The sequence below is a fragment of the Cetorhinus maximus genome, chromosome 5 (assembly GCF_964194155.1).
Source record: "Cetorhinus maximus chromosome 5, sCetMax3.hap1.1, whole genome shotgun sequence".
In the NCBI taxonomy this organism is placed as follows: domain Eukaryota; kingdom Metazoa; phylum Chordata; class Chondrichthyes; order Lamniformes; family Cetorhinidae; genus Cetorhinus; species Cetorhinus maximus.
Window position 1 is genome coordinate 130,596,290 of NC_135883.1, and position 21,609 is coordinate 130,617,898.

The window sequence follows — 21,609 nt, forward strand, 5'->3', positions numbered from 1 at the left end:
AGATGCTGTCGGACCTGCTGAGTTTTTCCAGCTATTTTTGAAAAAATATGGCTGATTTCCTTTCCCTGAGGGTTGCCAAGGCCAATTGTAAGGTTTCTATCACCACTCTAAATGAGATCAGTACATATTGGATTGAACCTGGAAGCTTCTTTGTCCAGTTCAATTATGCATCGATTATACTACTGAGCCACCTAGAGTGGTGAGCGCTATTGGTAATTACCTTCAGTCTACCAGTAATAAATGAATAGGTGTTTCATAGCTACATTACCAGTGTGAGGGGGATGCCTCTCTGGCAAAATCAGATGCTGAAAGTTTATTATGCACACGGCCTCTGCTCCCAGCCACCGATCAGACACAGCCCGGATGTAGTATTGAGAAGGCAATGGCTCAAAAATTGGAATGGTAAATACCAGTAGCTGTGGTTCTTTGGACAAAACCTATAATCAACATAAAAGAAAACAGAAAATTGAAGTACTTATCCTCTCCTAAAATTCCTTTTAATTTGCAGTTGCCCATTATGCAACTTCCAAGGGAAAATAAAACAGGTACAATATGCATATGAACAGTTTGTAAAGATTGTCAGCTAGAATAAAATCATTCTTTCAACCTAACACTGGTCCAGGTAATTCATCCTTGCTCTAATGGAGAATCACACCATATAGACACTGTGGGGTTATTTTAGGTAAAGGGTGAAACAGGTGTGAAATGGATACTATTGTAATAGGACACACTTGTTAGAAAGTTTGGATTTAGCCCACAATTTTGGAGATAATTGATGATTACCATGATTCCAACTTGCCTGGGGGCACTAAAATTAGACTGCATGTATAGTTCTCCAGTACTGATTAGAAGCAATTCTCATTAAGTGGTGCACCCACTTCCGTTGAAGGTCTGAAGTGCTCTGTCTGGCATACAGCAGCACATTGCAGATGGCTCAGGGTCTGAGAGTGAGGTCACACAGGTTCTTGGATGTCGCATTAGAAGTCTTGCTGGAGGAGGTCCAGGGGAGGAGTGATGTCCTGCTACAGAGGCAGTTAAACCATCGCCTTTGTAGTTAATTAATTGTTGGGAGGGTGGAGAATCAGAGGACACTGATTTAAGGTGAATGACAAAAAACAAACAGCAGCATGAGAAAAAACATTTTTATGCAGCGAATGGTAAAGATCTGGAATGCACTGTCTGAGAGTGTAGTGAAGGCAGATTCAATTGTGACTTTCAAAGGGGAATTGGATTATTACATGAAGAGATAGAATTGATAGGGCTATGGGGAGAAGGTAGAAGTATGGGACTCGTTGAGTTGCTGCTGCAGAGAGTTGGCATGGACATGAAGGGCCAACTGTTTACAGCATAGGAGGGGGATTTTTATTGATGTTATATGTGGGAGAAGGCCTGTGACATGATGGACACGAGCCCTGACCACAGGACATGGCTCACCTTCATGGCAAGAAGTTTAAAGATTAGACACGAGTGGCCTCACAAACACACTGCTCAATAACTGCACCATCATCAACAAAAGAACCTCATCACACTTCATCTAACCATACACTGACGTTCAGACACCTCACACTATTGCATTCTTTATAGGCATTTCTCATGCCTCAGACACATTTCACAGCTCTTCAAACATGTCACTCTCACACACAGACAAATCCACCTGTCAATACACTTATTCATGATAATCAGTTTTTCCCTTCCAGAAAAAGAATACACATTCCATGTGGCGACAGCAAGACCTTAGCGGGGGTGGGGGAGAGATAGGGAAACACTCATGCATGAGGATCACTTCCCTTGAGCAGGTAGTACTGCCATGATCGGTTGGGAGGGGAGTGGCAGTGTCGTGGTCAGAGGCAGAGCAGGGGGCATCTCGCTTAGAGGTGTTGGCCACTCCCGCTTTCTTACAGATCCACAACTATTTCTGATGGTCAATCTCCCAAACTAATTCTCATTCAAGTTCCATATGGTCTCGCAACACAAATTCTCTCATGGCCAGCACATGCATTGTACACTAACCCTTCTAGCTTTATGTCTGCTGGATCCCAGGAGCAAGATCCAACACACCTGCAACCACAATCACACCCACACCCCCACCAGAGGAAGTATAAGAGGAATAAGTGCCGCCTCACCTCCAGAGGAACATGAGGAGAGTGAGGAAGAAGACAGAGTGTCAATGGCTACCGGTGTTGCAGGCACCAGCTTAAAGACCTGCACCATATCTAACTTGGAGGTTAGGCTAGAAGACGGATCTTCACAGTGGAACACACCAGATACTAATGGGCAGCAGCTTCATCAAGTGGGAGACCAGAGGTGTCACCCTGCCAAAAGGCAAGATCACAGACCAGTTCTGCTATAATGGAGTTAGATGAGGATTTCACAGGGCTAAGCTTCAGAAGAAAGATTATGGGTTGACAAACAAAATGCTGGTGCAATGGAGAGCCTGCCTGAAAGCTTACAGGTTATAGCTGGAGGGATGAAGGAGCCGTCTTGATATCGATCCATAGCTGCATGATGACGCTGGCCAATTCCACCCTGCAGTCTGTGGACCCTTAGTTTGATGGCTGAGGTTGCAGCTTCTGCTATAGTTATTGCAACTTCCAAGAAACAACAAAGGGTTACAATGGAAGCTCAGTCAGCTGTCATGGTTGCTCTGGGCTCCTCAATAGAAGGGGATTTTGATGTCCAGAGATTTATCCTTCAACAGATCACTGGGCTGGCAAAACAGAGGTCCTGAGGTCGTACAATAGGGATCATGGAGCAGGAACCTGCTGGCCTCGCTCTGAACAACAGCATTCCTCTGTCTCTCCACCACTGCTTTTAAAATTGCCTGTTAGCTAAGTGGCCCAGACTGCTCGAGCCCATGCTGAGGTGCAGACAAAGGCAGGGCTATCATGAGGAGGGAATTGAAAAGAATGAGTGCAGTGGTGCACTTCCTCATGGATCTTCAGTCATGAAAGGTAAAATAATGCTCTAGAGTCTGGAGGATGTCTCTCAAAAGCATTCTTCAATTAAGTGGCAGTGCACATGCCTCACAGGTGCAGGCTGTCTAACTGGAACCCTCTGTTGCTACTCTGGTCCTCTGCTCTTTCTCTTCTTCTTGTGAGTCCTGAGCCTGACCCACTGGCACAATTGCTGGTTGTAATGGCTGGTCTCTTATGATAGCTACATTGTGGAGTTTGCAGCAAATTACCACGATTCTAGAGGCCTCCTAACCAGTCAAGGCATCAAAACCTCTGCTTGAGAACCCAATGATCTGCTCAATGATATTCTTGGCGGATGAGTGACTCGTATGAATGCTCAGCTGTTGTCTGGGGTTTCTCAAGGGGTTTTCTTTGCATCAGAGGGCCATTGGATCCAAGTGTATCCCTTGTCACCTAATAGCACATACAGATGGCACCCAACCAGTCCGTGCTTGCAAAACTCAAAACAAAGTGTCCAACATTAGATGTGATTCGTGACTGGGCAACATTTGCTAAACAATCCTCAGTGTGCTAAGAATTACACTGACAACCAATTTAAGATTGTCAGTTGGGTTCGCAATGTGGCGCATTTGCGTGTACTGGAAGCTACATATATTAATACACAGGGCCCTGTTCTCTGCAGACAGAAAGAACATGTGCATACATTTCGCCTGTTTCAGCTAAACAAAATAAGTGATAGCCATTCGCTGACTCATTCCTCAGTGCAATGCCTTGACCAATCAGGGTCAAGCTGCCTGTTTAAATTTCAAACAACGTTTGGAAGTTAACCGTGAGTCACCATCAGTGGTTCATTTTCCATGGCAATGCCACTTGCCAACCAATCAGCACTCGTCACATATAGTATAAATTGTTGTTTTCCCCCCTTATGTTGGTATTCTTGCGAGTGTCCTGATGAGAGCAAGATGAAAAGCTTAGACTTGTCTCTTTTTCTCAGCAATAATAGCAAGTTATGCCTATTGTGTTGGGGCTCGAGGATCTGTGGCATGGATGACCATTTCATGATAAATGAATCTGGCAACTCCATAGAACGCAGGCATTCACCTGCATGATGCACTGCTGGTGGTCACACACAAGCTGCATACTGAGGGAATGGACCACTGCCTGTTCCTGGACATCTCCAAGTCTAAATGAGAGTTTGCATGGTGACTTGTGTGCCGTCAATGGATCCCTGGACCACAGGGAATCCCACAATCCTATTGAAACCTAAAGCTCTCTGTCATTGGTCGCATCTGACAATTGGAAGAATATATAGTAATTCTTCAGAGAATATAGATTTTCAGTGACCTCCTTAATGCACAGAAAATGATATGTGACTGATACCACCTGTGATAGTGGGAAGGTTCCAGTAGCATAAAAATTAATTACTACTGTGACCTTCACTGCCACAAACAATGTAATCATGGCCGTTCTGTGATGTTTGAGTCTTCCTTCTGCGAGGTCATAGGTCTCTATGACAATCTCCTTGGTGAAGCACACCTTCCTCATGCGCTGGTCTCGGGTTATGAATGTAGGAGTAATGCTTTCTAAATACTCTAGATGGATAAGGCCTCCTGCTGAGAGTCCTCCTTTCCTTCCCCTCTCTCGGTCTCTCCTCCAGCAGCTGGTGCTTGTTTTGTTTGGCCTCAGCTCCTCCTCCCATTTCTAACGCAGAACAAGGAGTACTGCTAGCAAGATGCCCAGCTCTATCTTTTTCCTAATGACTCCAACAAGGTTTCCAATAAGATAGAGTGGCACAGCATTCATTCTTTTTTCAGGTGAAGTGCTGACAGAATTTCCAGGAAAACTGTTAATGAGTGTTGGTGGAATTTTGACAAAGTGTCCCAGAAAGACTCCCGATGTGCATCAAAAGTCCCCCTCAAACACTGTCCAGCGGCAAGCGAAAAGTAAAAGCTGAGCATGGATTGAAATTACACCTGTAATCCTCAGTGATGACTTCTTTTATTCCTGTTCAGCTGGTCGCTGTTAGGAGAGGATGTTAACTTAAGCATTACACGCCAAAAGGCTATACAATAACAACCACTTGTATTTATGTAAAGTCTGTAATATAGAATGTCCAAAGTCCTTAATGAGCTAGCAGGCATTTTAATTATCAACCTGTTTATGATCCTCCAGGAGGCTATTCCTACTTTGTACTTCAACTTCTTTATCAACATGGTAGTCTCGTGGTGAACCGTTGCAGCTTAACATTCCATCGTGGGACACCTCAGAGGCTGCTTAGCACCTAAGGCATCCAGGAAAAATTACCAGCTGCGAATTTAACTGTTATTTTCCTTTTCATCACTATTGTTGCCTTGAGATCACCTTTTGTATACCCTATTTGCAGCATTTTTACTTAAGAAGACTCTTTTATCAAAACAGATAGGATCAGGCAGAAAAAGTAACAATGTTACCCTGACATCTAGAATCCACTTTTCTCATTCAATCCTATCAGAAAAGGGCTGACCAAACTTAAGGATGGAAAATAAAACATAAATCCGCAAGATTACTTCAACATTACCCTTTTTCGAAAAGTTCTAAAGGGCTAATCAACGCTGATTAAATATTGCTGTAAGGGGCAATGGCAAATTGCAGATGGTAGCAGGCATGAATGAGCATACATATTTATATTTGTCTTAAAATCATGGTCACCAGCTTTTAGACATTCATAAGTATATATTGTCTGTGTAGTGCAAGTAAAACAACTTTCAATTGTCTCCCTGATATGGTAATCAAAAATGTGCTTCCTGTAGGAAACATTCTCAGTGAATTCAGTAATATATCAATTCTGCTTCACTGTGGTAGCAGCCACAGACCACAGGCTTGGTGGTAGTGGGGAAAATGTCATGACTGTATTAGCTATGTGGTTACATCTTACCTGCTTCTTTTGGAGGAGGAAATATTCTGAGTGATATATGTGGTCATTCACAGAATCTTCCACCCAAATCCACCAAGGTTCACCTACAGATCCGTGAGTCTGTTGGAATAAATGCTATCAATTAACTCCGGGGCTGCAAAACTATTTAAAGCAGTTTTAAGAAAATTAAGCCAGTGTCATAGAAACATAGAATAGCACAGCACAGAAAGCGGCCATCTGGCCATCAAGTCTTCCCCAACTCTTTCAAAAAGCAACCCATTTAGTCTAACTCCCTGGCTCTATCCCCATATCTCTGCAATTCTTTCTCCTTTAAGTATTTATCCAACTCCCTCTCGAAAGCTACTATTGGCAGTATCAGTCAGTGTAATCCAAATCCTAATCCTAACCACTCTTTGTGTAAAAAAAAACTTTCCCTCATGTCTCCCCAGTTCTTTTGCAATCACCTTAAATCTGTGTCCTCTGGTCATTTACCCTTCAGCCACTGGACACAGTTGCTCTTTATTTGTTCTATCTAATTCCAGCTGTTGCTGAACTATTGTTTTATAAAGATTTGGGATTACTTCCTGCCTTAAGGGAATGTGGAATTCAAAGCACAAGCAGATCAGCCATGATTTAATTGAATAGAGGAGCAGGCTTGAGGGGCCAAATGGCCTACTTCTGCTCCTATTTCCTTTGTTCATATTTTTTTGTATTCTATGACTCTGAATCAAGGGCTACATATGCTTTTTTCATAAACAGCTTTCTCAACTTGTCCTGGCAATTTTACTACACTCGGAGGTGTCCAATTTGAGTTTTTATGTTGCTCAGTGATGTTCAAAACTACCTCCAGGATTGACCACAGCAAGGCAGGGGGTAGGCGGAGGACCAGGGCATGATCTTGTATGATACGGCCATCAGTTCCATGGTATCAGTCAAGCAAGGAATTCACACCACAAAGAATGGAACTGGTTTAGGATAGTTTCTCGAATGTCCAGAGATGCTTACCCTAATATCATCATATGACAGTGACATTTTATTAGTTAAACATACAACAGCACTCGAAAAACAAAAAGAACAGACACAACATCAAAGTAATGTATTAAACCCTACTTGCACACCTGGGAGCAGGCAACCTTCGTAAGTCCTTACTCAACCCTTTGGGGGTTGGATAAACGGAAATCATAAAGGAAAAGTCTATAGGTTCCTGTGAACCTACTCCTTGTCCTCATTACCAATAAATCCTCTGCAGAACAGTCTCCAGGATCAGGAAGGAACTCCAGCTTCTGTCCGTCGTACTGTCCTTATGGGATGCTGGGCTCTTGATAGATGGTAATTGACTTTCCTCTTAACTGTTCGAAAAGGTTGAGGTCACTTGTCCCTTGGCCACCAGGCAGCATCGTGAAGGTCTGTGCAAGCGGAAAATCACTTTCTGCCCCTATGCGGAGGTGAAACCTTCCTAATTTTGATAAATGGTTGGCAGACTTTAGGCTTAATGGCTATTCTCGGCCAGTTGAATTCTGAAGATCACCACATCAAATGCCAACATGTGATGATCGACCCTTTGGGACCATTTGCCAGTTTAGGCTCGACTCACTGTGGTCTAGAACAGCCAAGATGACCACAGATCCAGTAACTAGCTCTCAACAACCACACATTACCAAAATGGATGAAGCAACCTCTGGCTCATAAAACCATAAGACATAAGAGCAGAAATTAGGCCATTGGGCCCATCGAGTCTGCTCCACCATTCAATCATGGCTGATAAGTTTCTCAACCCCATTCTCCCACCTTCTCCCTGTAACCTTTGATCCCCTTACCAATCAAGAACCTATCTATCTCCGTCTTAAATACACTCAATGACCTGGCCTCCACAGCCTTCTGTGGCAATGAATTCATCTTGCACTGTTACCTCTAGTGTCTTCCCCAAGGGTCTGTCCTTGGCCTCCCCTCCTATTTCTCATTTACATGATGCCCCTTGGTGATATTATCCAGAAACACAGCATCACTTTTTGCATGTATGCTGATGACACACAGCTCTACCTCACCATCAGCAGTCTCAACTCCTCCACTGATACTAAATTATAAGACAGCTTGTCCAACATCCAGTCTGGGTTGAGCAGACGTAGCATGCCACAGACGATGCGAGGTATTTCAGCCATATCTCCCTCACAGCTGGATGTGTAATGGGGCGATAGCGAGTCCTAGAGAGACATAGTTACTACCCACTTTCTTGGCCAGTCGCTTTAGCCATAACCACCTTCGTGCTGATGTTCCTGGTGGGACCCACTGTGGTATAGAAATGGCAAAAAAATTCCCACAGCTATAGTAACTAGGCTTTCTAGTGGATGTGGAAGGGGCACCAACTTTCCTCTATCTTAAAAGAGTCATCCTTCAAAGAGTTGCTTACAGACATCACAAAATATCTCTGCTCTTGCACCCACTTTAAAATTGTGCCATTTTGTTGGCATTGTCTCTCCTAATTCTCCCCACCAAATTGCATCACCTCATGCTTTTTGGTGTTGAATTTCATCTGCCACGTTCCCAGCTATGCCATCAAGCTCTCTATGTCCTCCTGAAGTCCTATTACTATCTTTCTCATTGTTTACTACACTTCCAAGTTTCAGGCCATCTATAAATTTCATAATTGTGCCTTGCACCTCCAAGTCAACATCATTAACCTATGTCAAAAAGCAGTGGCTCCAGTGTTCAACTCTGGGGAACACCACTGTCCATCACCAGACATCCAAAAAACAACCATTCACCACAACATTGTTTTCTATCCCTTAGACATCTTTGCTATGCTGCTACTACCCTGTTTATTCGTGGGCTTCAATTTTACTAACAAGCTTATGACATGGTATTTTATTAAATGTCTTTTGGAAGTTCATATACACAGCCCTCATTCACTCTCTGTTATCCTGGTAAAATACTCAATCAAGTTAAGTCAATCATGATTTGCCCTTAACAAAATCCATGCTGGCTCTCCTTTATTAATCCACACTTCTCCAAGTAGCTGATAATTAGATAAAAAGCTCCTCCTCCACCAATGTTAAACTAACCTGTGAAGTCCTTTATGCCGTTGTGACAACTCAGAGAACAGATAAATAAAGTGGTAAAATAGTGTAATACAGTGCAAAGATGTTTAGCAGATACGATTTTGAAAAGTTACCTAAACTCTGATGTAATGTTGTAATGGTAGGGGGCAGGAGATCTAACGAGAAGATGATAAGTGAAAGCAGTCAGAGTACGCCACACACTGGCTGTCACTGTGTAGTGAGGCTTTTACTTAGTTTTTTTTATTCTTTCACAGGATGTGTGTGTTGCTGGCTGAGCCAGCACTTATTATCCATCCTTAATTGTCCTTCAGAGATGATGGTGAGCCACTTCCTTTGTGAAAAAGTATACAAAAGTATTCCATAATGAAATGTTGCAGCTTGGTCTAAAAAAAAGAATTGCTTTGTAATAATTAATGTCCTGAAAAAATTCGAACAGACTTGTCAAAACAAATTCCCTTTCTGAAAACTATGTTGACAATGCCTAATCATATTATACTTTTCTTAGTATCCTGTTACCACTTCCTTAATAATGGGTTCCAGCACTTTCTTGATGACTTATGTCAGGTTAAATGGCCATTAGCTCCCTGTTTTCTCTCTCCCTTCTTTCTTGAATAGCAATGTTACATTTGCTACCCTCTGAGACAGTTCCTGAAACTAAAGAATTTTGAAGATCACAACTGCCGCATCCACTGTCTCCGCAGCCTCCATTTTTAAGACCCTGGGCAATCTGGTCCAGGGGATTTGCGGTTTTCAGTCCCAATAATTTCATCAGTATTTTTTCATTGCTAATTAATTATTTTAAGTTCCTCTCATTAGGCCCTTGGTTTCTACTTTTTCCGATATGATTTTTGTGTCATCTACTGTGAAGAGTAACACAAAGTGTTTGTTTAATGTCTCTGTCACTTCTTTTCTCCCTATTGCCCTGGTCTTAGCTTCTGAGGGACCCACGCTTACTCTGGCGACTTTCATCCTTTTTATATACAGTAAAGTTCTGCCGTTCGTGGGGGTTATGTTCCCATAGCCCTTTTAAAGCCTCTCTCTCTCTCTTTAACAAGTGCTCTCTTCTCCCCACTCTGGCTTGGGGTGGCATTGGGTCAGAGGAGTTGCATGTTTAAGAAGTCGCTGCTTGTTGTTCTGTTACTGGTTGCTGTTGTACAAATGACAGTCAGGAGGTTTAAAGGGGAAGTTGCTGCTGCTGCTGCCGCTGCTGCCCTCTCTCTCTCTCTCACACTCCCTCTCTCTCCTGTTTGGATGAGGGTGAGAAACTGCCACGACAACAGGAACCCTCATTGGTTGCCAGGCCCGAACAAGAGCCGAGAGCAACCAAAAAGACAGACTGTAACAACTGGGAGAAACATATGCTGTTTAACTAACCTCTCTCACTTGTAAAAACATAGTACCATAAAAAAGTTATAGCACAGAAGGAGGCCATTCAGCCCATCTTGTTCATGCCAGCCCAAGGACACCCAGGTGCCCTGTTTAATCCCACCTTCCAGCACCCGGCCCATAGCCCTGCAGCTTACAGCACTTAAGGTGCAGATCCAGGTACTTTTTAAAAGAGTTGAGAGTTTCTGCCTCTACCATCAACTTGGGCAGCGAATTCCAGACACCCACTACCCTCTGCGTAAAAAAGTTCTTCCTCATGTCCCCCCTACACCTTCTGCCACATATCTTGAATCTATGTCCCCTGGTTCTAGAATTCTCCACCAAAGGAAACAACTTTATCCTGTCCACTCTATCTATTCCACTCATAATTTTGTACACCTCAATCAAGTGACCTCTCAGCCTTCTTTGTTCTAAGGAAAATAACCCCAACCTATCCAAGCTCTCCTCGTAGCTACACTTTTCTAACCCTGGCAACATCCTTGTAAACCTCCTCTGCACTCTCTCCAGAGCTATTACATCCTTCCTGTAATGTGGTGACCAGAACTGCACACAATACTCCAGTTGTGGCCTCACCAGTGTTTTATACAATTCCAACATTATATCCTTACTTTTATATTGTATACCTCTGCCAATGAAGGAGAGCATTCCATATGCCTTCTTTACAACCTTGTCTACTTGAACTGCTGTCTTCAGGGACCTGTGTACTTGTACGCCACGATCTCTCACTTCATCTACCCCTCTTAGTATATTGCCATTTATTGTGTAATCCCTGTAACTGTTTGACCTCCCTAAATGTATGACCTCACACTTCTCTATGTTAAAATCCATCTGCCACTTTACCGCCCACTCCACCAACCCATCTATATCGTTTTGGAGATTATGGCTATCCTCCACACTATCCACTATTCGGCCAATCTTTGTGTCATCTGCAAATTTCCCAATTGTGTCCCCCACGTTCACGTCCAAATCATTAATATATAACACAAACAGCAAGGGTCCCAACACCGAGCCCTGTGGAACACCACTTGAGACAACTTTCCATTCCATCCAAGGGCATCCATCAACCATTACCCTTTGTTTCCTGTTACAAAGCCAACCTTTTATCCAGTTTGCCACATTACCCTGAATCCCATGGGCTTTTACTTTCCTGATCAATCTGCCACGTGGGACCTTGTCAAATGCCTTGCTAAAATCCATGTACACAACATCCACTGCACTACCTTCATCAACCCTTCTTGTCACTTCCTCAAAGAATTCAATCAAATTTGTGAGGCAAGACCTTCCTTTAACAAATCCATGCTAACCATCCCTGACTAGTCCATGCCTTCCCACATGACAGTTAATCCTATCTCTCAGGATTGATTCTACTAATTTGATCACCACCGATGTAAGGCTAACCGGCCTATAATTGTCTAGCATTTCCTTTGTTCCCTGTTTAAACAATGGAACTACATTTGCATTTCTCCAGTCCTCTGGTACCGCCCCTGTATCTAGTGAAAATTGAAAAATCATCCTCAGAGCATCTGCTATCTCCTCCCTGATTTCATTCAGCAGCCTCGGAAACAATCCATCTGGCTCTGGTGACTTATCAGCTTTCAAGGATTTCAGCCCTTTGAGTACTTCTCTAGCCCTCCTCCCCTCCCGCACAGGCATCTCTGAGAGCTGCATCACATGTTTCACACTGGGCGGGCCTTAAGCGTGAAAAATGGGCTGAATGGACCAACTCCTGCCCCTATTTCCTATGTTCCTTTGTGCATAAATCATTGAAGGTGGCAGGACAATGTTGTGAGTGTGGTTCATAAAACATATGGCATCCTAGGCTTTATCAATAATGAGAATAGCATACAAAAGCAAGGAAGTTATGTTAAACCTGTATAAAACAGGTTGGTTTGGCCTCAACTGGAATGCTGTGTCCAGTTCTGGGTGCCAAACGTTTGGAAGGATGTGAAGGCATGTGAGAGGGTGCGGAAAAGGTTCACAAGAATGGTTCCAAGGATGGGGACATTTAGGTAAGTAGAAAGATTGAAGAAGTTGCATCTGTTCTCCTTGGAAAATAAAATTAAGGTTGAAAGGAGGTTTTATGAGGTATTCAAAATCATGAGGGGTCTGGACAGAGTAGATAGGGAGGAACTGTTCCCATTGGTGGAAGGATCAAGAACCAGAGGACACAGATTTTAGGTAACTGGCTAAAGAGGCAATAGCAACATGAGGAAAGACTTTTTCATGCAGTAAGTGGTAAAGATCTGCAGTGCAATGCCTGGAAATTTGGTGAAGGCAGGGTCAATTGAGGCTTTCAAGAGGGAACTGGATCATTATCTGAAAAGAAAAAAAATGCAGGGCTACCGAGAAGAGGCAGGGGAGTGGCGCTGTTCAATTGTTCACTCAGAGAGCCAGGCACTGGCACGGTGGGCCAAATGGGCTCTTTCTGTGCTTTAACCATTCTATGATACTATGATTCTATGGAAGCACCTTCCAAACCCACAGCATCTGCCAGCTAGACAGACAAGGGCAGCAGACACATGGGAACCCCATCATCTGCATGTTCCCCTCCAAGCCACGCCCCCATCCTGACTTGGAACTTCATCGTCGTTCTTTCACTATCATTGGGACAAAACCTGCAACTCCCTTCCTATGAGCACTGTGAATAAACCTATACCACATGGACTGCAGTGGATCAAGAAAGCAGTTCACCGTCACCTTGTCAAGATCATTTAGAGATGGGCAACAAATGTTAGCCTTGCCAGCAATGCATATGTCCCATGAAAGAATTAAAAAAATGATTTTGGAGTGTTTGTGCTGCAGAGTAGTGAAAACAGGCAATTTTGTGGTGGTTCGAATTATGAACATTGATATCAAAAAGTGTATCCGAATACAAATAATTTTCACAACCAGCCTAAAATCAACTATTGAAAGGTGATAAGTATGAACTGGTGCAGACCAAGCAAGGTGTCTCTTTTTCATTCTCTATGGCGAAGATGGTTTTATGCAGCCCATTGCAGCGGGAATCACGGTGGTTGGGCCCACTTAATCGTAGCACAGGCTTTGTGTCACTATGCCACGGAAGGCTCGACAGTGGCCAATTAAGTGCCTGAAGGGCACTTGATTCTTTTGGGCTTCCCCCATGGAGCTGACTGGAGTTTGCTGACCATTCTCCGACAGGTGGGTGAGATAGTTAGCCTGACAAAATTCTGGCCAATATCTGTTTCCCCGTACAGATGCACCTGGTGTTTGGGTAGCATGTGACTGATGCGCTGAGGTTCTTTATTGGATTATACCTCTGGTATTTGAATCTTTCATCCACATTTTGTCACCCTCTTTCAGATTTTGTAACATTCTGCCTGTATCCAAAATTATGTTTTTATTGAATTCAATTTCATAGCCTGTCAAGGTGAGATGTGAATTCATGATCTTTGGCTTGCTCATCCAGTGCTATACGCATTAGACTACCATAATCATATATGACCAGCATCTTCACAGTGATGTGACAAGCAGCAGCTCATTGCCTCGGTTCTGCTCTCCAGTATGCTCTCAGATTACTAATGAGCTTTGACATTTTCGAACATTCTTACAACAATTTGCATAGCTTCAGACTTCAACCAAATAGTATAAGGTTTTGCTGAACCATCCATGGATGAAGTTTCTGCTAATTTCTTCTGATCAAATCTAACGATTGTTTTAAATTCAGATTTAAAGGATTACAAGATGTTGTTCAAATTGATCTCACACTGTTTTATAAATATTCTGTCAATCTTGGATAGTTGAAAGAGCATAAAGAGCACAAAATATCTTGCACTTCCTCACCCACAAATATATCAATGTGCTCTTCTAATTCAGCTCTTCTTTATTATTTAAGCATGAAGCAATTCTAAACCTTCCAAGTAGCTTGATTGATCTTGGCTATTCTGCCAAGTTTGATAGAAATCAAACTTAACCATTTCTTTGTGCTTTTAAATAATTTCTCTTACCGATTTTTAGATCTTGTATTTCCAAATCTTTCTCCTGTTTTATAAGACCATAAGACATAAGACATAGGAGCAGAAATTAGGCCATTCGGCCCATCGAGTCTGCTCCGCCATTCAATCATGGCTGATAAGTTTCTTAACCCCATTCTCCCGCCTTCTCCCCGTAACCTTTGATCCCCTTACCAATCAAGAAGCTATCTATCTCTGTCTTAAATACACTCAATGACCTGGCCTCCACAGCCTTCTGTGGCAATGAATTCCATAGATTCACCACTCTCTGGCTAAAGAAGTTTCTCCTCATCTCTGTTCTAAAAGGTCTTCCCTTTACTCTGAGGCTGTGCCCTCGGGTCCTAGTCTCTCCTACTAATGGAAACATCTTCCCCACGTCCACTCTATCCAGGCCTTTCAGTATTCTGTAAGTTTCAATCAGATCCCCCCTCATCCTTCTAAACTCCATCGAGTATAGACCCAGAGTCCTCAAACGTTCCTCATATGTTAAGCCTTATCATCCCTGACAACTAGTTCTGCTTTTCCATGTCTCCGGGTGATTCTTTGAACAAAGAATAACAATCGCTAAAATTATATATTATGAGTTCTTCCACAGTACATTCGATTGAACATACCTCTAAAATGCAACTGAAATTTGATTTTGCCAGTTCCTTTCTAGATATGGTATAAAATTTCCACAACTGCACATCCCTCCAAACAACTTTCTTTACCTTTATACTAATTCAGCACTCCCCATGCTGCCCTTTATTTGCAGTGAACATACATAGCATAGCACCAAACCCTACAGGCAGAGGTGAATTCAAGGTGGGAACATGGCTGGAAAGAAGCAACACCAAAAAAAATTTCCAGTACCTGACAAATCCAATGCCTCCTTATCCTCATAGGTCAGGTGGCAGCCAAAGAGCCATCAACAGATGAAGATATCAATGGACTGGTCAGGTGTCAGGAAAGCGGCAAATGGAATTCAATTCGGAGATGTGTGAGGTGATGCATTTGGGGAGGTTCAAATAAGGCAAAGGAATACACAATTAATGGGAGAATACTGAGAGGTTTAGAGGAAGTGAGGGACCTTGAAGTGAATTTCCACAGGTCCCTATAGTTAGCAGGACAGGACGATAAGATGGTTCAGAAGACAAATGAAATCTTTCCTTCATTTGCTGAGGTGTAGAGTACAAGAGCAGGGAGGGTATGCTGGATGTGTATAAATCATTAGTTAGGCCACAACTTGAGTACAGTGTGCAGTTCTGGTCACCTCATTCCAGAAAGAATGTAATTACACTAGCAAGAGCACAGAGGAGATTTACAAGGATGTTGCAGGACTGGAAAAATGCAGTTATGAGGAAAGATTGGATAGGTTGGGGTTGTTTTCCTTGGAACAGAGGAGGCTGAGAGGAGATTTGATTGAGAGGTACAAAATTGTGAGGGGCTTGGATAGAGCAGAGCAGTGTCTAGGGGGCATAGCTTTAAAGTGATTGGTAGAAAGATTAGAGGGGAGATAAGGAAAAATATTTTCACCCAGAGGGGAGTACAGGTCTCGTCCTCACTGTCTGAAAGGGTGGTAGAGGCAGAAATCCTCAACTCATTTAAAAGGTGTCAGGATATGCACCTCAAGTGCCGTAACCTGCAGGGCTACGGACCAAATACTGGAAAGCGGGATTAAGCTGGGTGGCTCATTTCTCAGCTGGCGCAGGCATGATGGGTCAAGTGGCCTCTTTCTGTGCCGTAAACCTTCTGTGATTCTGTGAACAGATGGTTACGCTATCCCTTGAGCAAATTGTTGGAAGGCAATGCTTGCTGCATGGGCCAAAGTGGAGAGAAGTTAATGACCCAAGCTAAACACTTTAAATAATAAATTAATTGTGAAGTTTTTGAAGCTGTTAAAAATTTTGTTAATGGTAATCTGAAGTCCTGCCACATCCAGTCGTGAATGGTGGTGGAAAATTAAACAACTCACTGGAGGAGGAGCATCCAATCCAGAGCGCCGTCTGCCTCATGATGCCAGGAGAACTGGTCAAGTATACCATCTCTGAAGGCACGAAAGCAGTCACTAAATACGCTAACTCCGTGTAGGTCGACCGTTCTAAAGATTAAAAAGAAACACAAAGATCCCCATCCTCAATGATGGGGGAGGCCAAAGACAAGGCTGAAGCATTTGCAGGCATCTTCAGCAAGAAGGGCCAAGTGGGCGATCTATCTCCGCCCTTCCTGAGGTCACAGATGCCAGTCTTCAGCCAATTCGATTCACTCCACGTGATATCAAGAAACGGCTGAAGGCACTGGATACTGCAAAGGCTATGGGCCCTGACTACATTCCAGCAAAAGTACTGAAGAATTGTGTTCCAGAACTTGCCACGCCCCTAGCCAAGCTGTTCCTGTACAGCTACACGCTGACAACTATCTGAGGATGTTGAAAATTGTGCAGGTATATGCTATCTACAAAAAACAGGACAAATGCAGCCTGGCCAATTACAGCCCCATCCGTCTACTCTCGATCATCAGTAAAGTGGTGGAAGGTGTCATGAAGAGATATTAATGTCCATAATGTTATTGGAAATTATTTAAAAATAGAGTTCTAGTGGAGTATGTGGCTATGTGTGTGTCTAAATTGGATTAAAACCAGCTAATCTGGGTCATCAGCAAAGTCATGGAAAGTTTGTTGACAGTGCCATCAAGTGGCACTCACTCTGCAATAACCTGCTTACTGACACTCAGTTTGGGTTTCGCCTGGGCCACTCAGCTCCTGATCACGTTACAGTCTTGGTCCAAACATGGACAAAAGAGCCAAACTCAAGGGGTGAGGTCAGAGCGAGGGCCCCAACATCAAGGCAGCATTTAACCAAGTGTGGCCATCAAGGGTCCCTAGCAAAACTGAAGACAATGGGAATCGTGGGGAAAACTCTCCTATGATTGGAGTCATACCAAGCACAAAGGGGTCAATCACGTCAGTCCTGGGACATCGCTGCAGGTGTTCCTCAGGGTAGTGTTCTAGGCCCAACCACCTTCAGTTGTTTCATCAATGACCTTCATCATAAGGTGAGAAGTGGGGATGTTTGCTGATGATTGCACAATGTTCAGCACCATTCGCGATTCCTCAGGTACTGAAGCAGTCTGTGCCCATATGCAGCAATACCTGGACAATATTTAGGCTTGAGCTGAAAAGTGGCAAGTAACATTTGTGCCACACAAGTGCCAGACAATGACCATCTTCAACAAGAGAGAATCTAACTATTTCTTCTTGACATTCAATGGCATTACCATTGCTGAATCCCCCAGTATCAACATCCTGGGGGTTATCATTGACCAGACACTGAACTGGACCAGCCTTTGAAATACTGTGGGTACAAGAGCAGGTCAGAGGCTGGGAATTCTGCAGAGAGTATCTCATCTCCTGACTCCCCAAAGCCTGTCCACCAACTACAAGGCACAAATCAGGAGTGTGATGGAATACTCTCCACTTGCCTGGATGAGTGCAGCTCCAACACTACAAGAAGCTTGACACCATCCAGGACAAAGTGGCCTGCTTGATTGGCACCCCATCCACTACAATAAACATTCAGTCCCTCCACTACCAACACACAGTGGCAGCACTGTGAATCATCTACAAGATGCACTGCAGGAATTCACCAAGTCTCCTTCGACAGCACCTTGCAAACCTGTGACCACTACCACCTAGAAGGAGAACGGCAGCAGATGCATGGGAACACCACCACCTGGATGTTCCTCTCCAAGTCACACACCATCCAGACTTGGAAATATATCGCCATTTCTTCACTGTCGCTGGGTCAAAATCCTGGAACTCCCTTCCTAACAGCACTGTGAGTAAACCTATACCACATGGACTGCAATGGTTCAAGGCAGCAGCTCATCACCACCTTCTCAAGGGCAGTTGGGGATAGGCATTTAATGCTGGCCTAGCCAGTGATACCCACATCCCACGAACGAATATAAAAATACAAACCATTGTTGTATACTTGAATAGCTATTTACTAACTCTTTTTTACATACAGGAATTTCTGACTTGCAAATTGGAAATTCTTGCCAACCATTTCCTTTTCAATAATATTTTTGATGACCTGTTTTAACTCCAGTAACTAAAAAACTCAACTCATCAGTATAGTTGCATCTGCTTCTTTCAACATGCACACAATATGTAAATCTTTCTTTCTAGTGAAGGTCAGAAGGTTAATGATGTATATCCTTAATCTAAATATATCAGAGATGACAACACAGTCCCTTGTTGATCCAGTAGTCATTTACATTAGGGGCACCAGGAAAATTAACCCTAAAATTGCTGTCGACTTTTCAATTTTGTGTAGTAACACACATCTATTCTCAGATAATGTTCACAATTGATAATTCAGTGCTCTGACATTACACTCTGTCATAGGAAGCAACTTTACAATCCTCTATGATTTCAGGCAATCCAGGAGATGCCAGAAACTAGGAGTGAGATACTTCTCCATAAAAAAGGAAAAAAATGTTTTTAAATTAAGTCAGGAGTCAACTCAAGAGCAGCATCCACCTAGAAGCCCTCTAACTTTCAGTACAATTTTGTAGTTATGTTAAAACTACTGGTCTCAATCTCACACCTGGGGAATACGGTGCTCTATGGACAGATTTGAATACTATTGACTTGGTCTTCATGTGGCTTGCATTGCGATTGCGAGCTTTCAGCATGAATTCTTGTTTACCAGCAATTAACTTTAAATACTAGCAGAGGTGGGCAACAGTTCTGATTTCTCCTAGGATTAAAAGTACTTATTAAGTTCCTTTGAGGTCCAATGGACTGTTTGGATAGCATTTAGACATGGCTCCACACTGCCCTGCAGATACATTGCACTCAGTACAAAATCAAGCTGGTGCAAACAACCTACATTGTTTTAGTACACTTAGGAGTTTGATCAAAAGATCTGATTGTCAAGTCACACTGTCACTTCCATAAGAACATCCACCTAAAACTGTTTTGAACATGGCAATATAACTGCATCCATTGAAAGGTACAGGATACCCAAAGATGGGACTGGGGACGAAATAACATGTAATTTTTGGGAGAAAGGACACATGAATACAGCTATAGAATAATGTAATAATGCTTATTGGTATAGTACAAGCATATATCGGAGAAGTGATAGCCTTTTATGGGGTAGAGTAAACTTAAAGGTGAATTGTACAACAACCTGCTGTTCAATTGAAGTCTCATTAATAGCAAACCTGTGTCAAGATTCAGGAAATAGCATTAAACACTCATCTCTGACTCATAGTCTCATTTTGCGAAAATGTGCATTTAATACAGTCCTCAACTTAAAATTGAAACAGTGAAGTCCTAAAATATTTAAGTATATTCCTGTTATTTCTCTGCAACTCATATCTTGTCTATGCACATGCGCTATATAACAAATGTTTATTTCCCAAGGAAAGAAACAGTCATTGCACTCCAAAACATCATTTGTCGTGTAAAGCACTTTGAACTATTTTGATGGTGTGTTTATACACTACCCATATAACAAATATTTCAAGGCACTCAATCAATAAGGTACTCCGGATTAAGCAAGTGGTATGGACCACAGTGAATCTATGGCCAAATGCATGCTGAGAGCTGGCTGGCTGCACTGATTCTCCCCCTCCCACCCACCACTACCACTCTCCCACACACCCTCCCCACTGAACAGGAGACTAATTTCACTTGACAACTTTTTTGTCTCCACCCCCAGCAATCTTTAATGGAAAAATTATGATCTAATGCTTAGGGCTTGGACTAGATCTAAAATTCAAGTTCCAGAGTATAAAAACAGCCATCATTTTGAGCATGCAAGCAACATACACTGAAAATATAAAACAGTTGTAGGACTTTCAAAAGGAACACTTTGGATGAACATCCAATAGAATTTTGTCCAAAATGTTATTACTTTGCATATGGTTAAAATTCAAGCACATGGAACACAGACAGCGTTGTCAACAATGAGCTTAACAGTTAATTCCTTGTACCATTTCTGAAATCTCAATTGTTTTTTGAACTGCTTAGTGTATTGAAATGAAGGCATGAGGAAAAGCAAATTACTTAAAGTTAAATTGCATCAGTTTCTGTTGAGGTGTGAATAGCACCACTATAACTGATCTACAGGGTGTCATAAGGTCTATCACAAAGTTAATGATTAGGCATTGCTTCAGTTTTAATTGCTGCATGAGTTCAAAGGAAATAACCTTAGTTTTGCATTTACAAAAATTAAGCACGCATTTTAATGAAGTGCTCAAATTTTAAACTTGTTTTAATTCTAATGTCAGAAACTATTAAAAACATATACATATATATTACAGAATATTGATATTCTTAGTCTTGAAGAAAAAATATGAATCCAACCTACTTGCAATTATTTAAATTTCTATACATCTCCTAGAAAGGAAGGAGAGAGAAAACAGGGAACTATAGGCCAGTGGGCCTGACATCAGTTGTCAGGTAAATGCTGGAATCTATTTTTAAGGAAGTCTTAATAATGAACGGAGAAAATCATAGAATAATCAGACAGTCAACAGGGTTTTATAAAAGGGGAATTCGTGTTTGACAAATCTGAGGATGTGACTAGTAAGGTAGATGAAGGAGCAGTAGATGTAAAATGCTTGGGTTTCCAAAGGCATTTGATAAGGTGCCACATAAAAGGTTAATTTACAAGATAAGTGTTCATGGAGTTGGGAGTAACATACTGGCATGGATAGAGATTTGGTTAATGGACATGGAACAGAGAATAGGGATAAACTGGACATTTTCAAGCTGGCAAGCTGTGACTAGTGGAGTGCCGCAAGGGTCCGTGCTGGGGCCTCAATTATTTTTAATCTATATTAATGGCTTAGGCAAAGAGACCGAGTAATGTATCCAAGTTTTCAGATGATACAAAACTAGGTGAGAATGTAAGATGTGAAGGGGACACAAAGAGGTTGCAAATATGCATAGACAGGCTAGGTGAGCTAGCAAAAGTAGCAGATGGACTATAATGTGGGGAAGTGTGAAGTTATTCAATTTGGTAGTAAGGCTAGAAAAGCAGAATATCTTTTTAAAAGGCATGAAACTTGGGTATATTAGTACAAGGAATGCAGAAAGTTAGCATGCAGGTAGAGCAAGCAATTAAGGAAGTAAATGGCATGTTGGCCTTTATTGCAAGGTCATTGGAGGGCAAGAATAAAGAAATCTTGCTACAATTGTAGGGGGCTTTTGTGAGACCATATCTGAAATACTGTGTGCAATTTTGGTCTCCATATCTAAGGAAGGATATACTTGCATTTGAGGCAGTACAACAAAGGTTCCCTCAATTGGTTCCTGGAATGAGAGAGTTGACCTATGATAAGAGGCTGAGCAATTGGACCTATACTCTCTGGAGCTTACAAGAATGGGAGGT

At 42.4% G+C, this 21,609-nt stretch overlaps 1 protein-coding gene across 1 annotated transcript in view; it reads right to left on the reverse strand.

The window, feature by feature from the left end:
- ascc3 (activating signal cointegrator 1 complex subunit 3) overlaps positions 1-21,609 on the reverse strand; it is a 634,438-nt gene that overhangs the window by 202,135 nt on the left and 410,694 nt on the right. Inside the window, exons 23-24 of the mRNA XM_078542487.1 lie at positions 5,830-5,928; positions 269-437 (exon numbers count right to left, since the gene is read on the reverse strand). Of these exons, the coding sequence (XP_078398613.1) occupies positions 269-437; positions 5,830-5,928 (268 nt within the window). The remainder of the gene's footprint in view (positions 1-268; positions 438-5,829; positions 5,929-21,609) is intronic.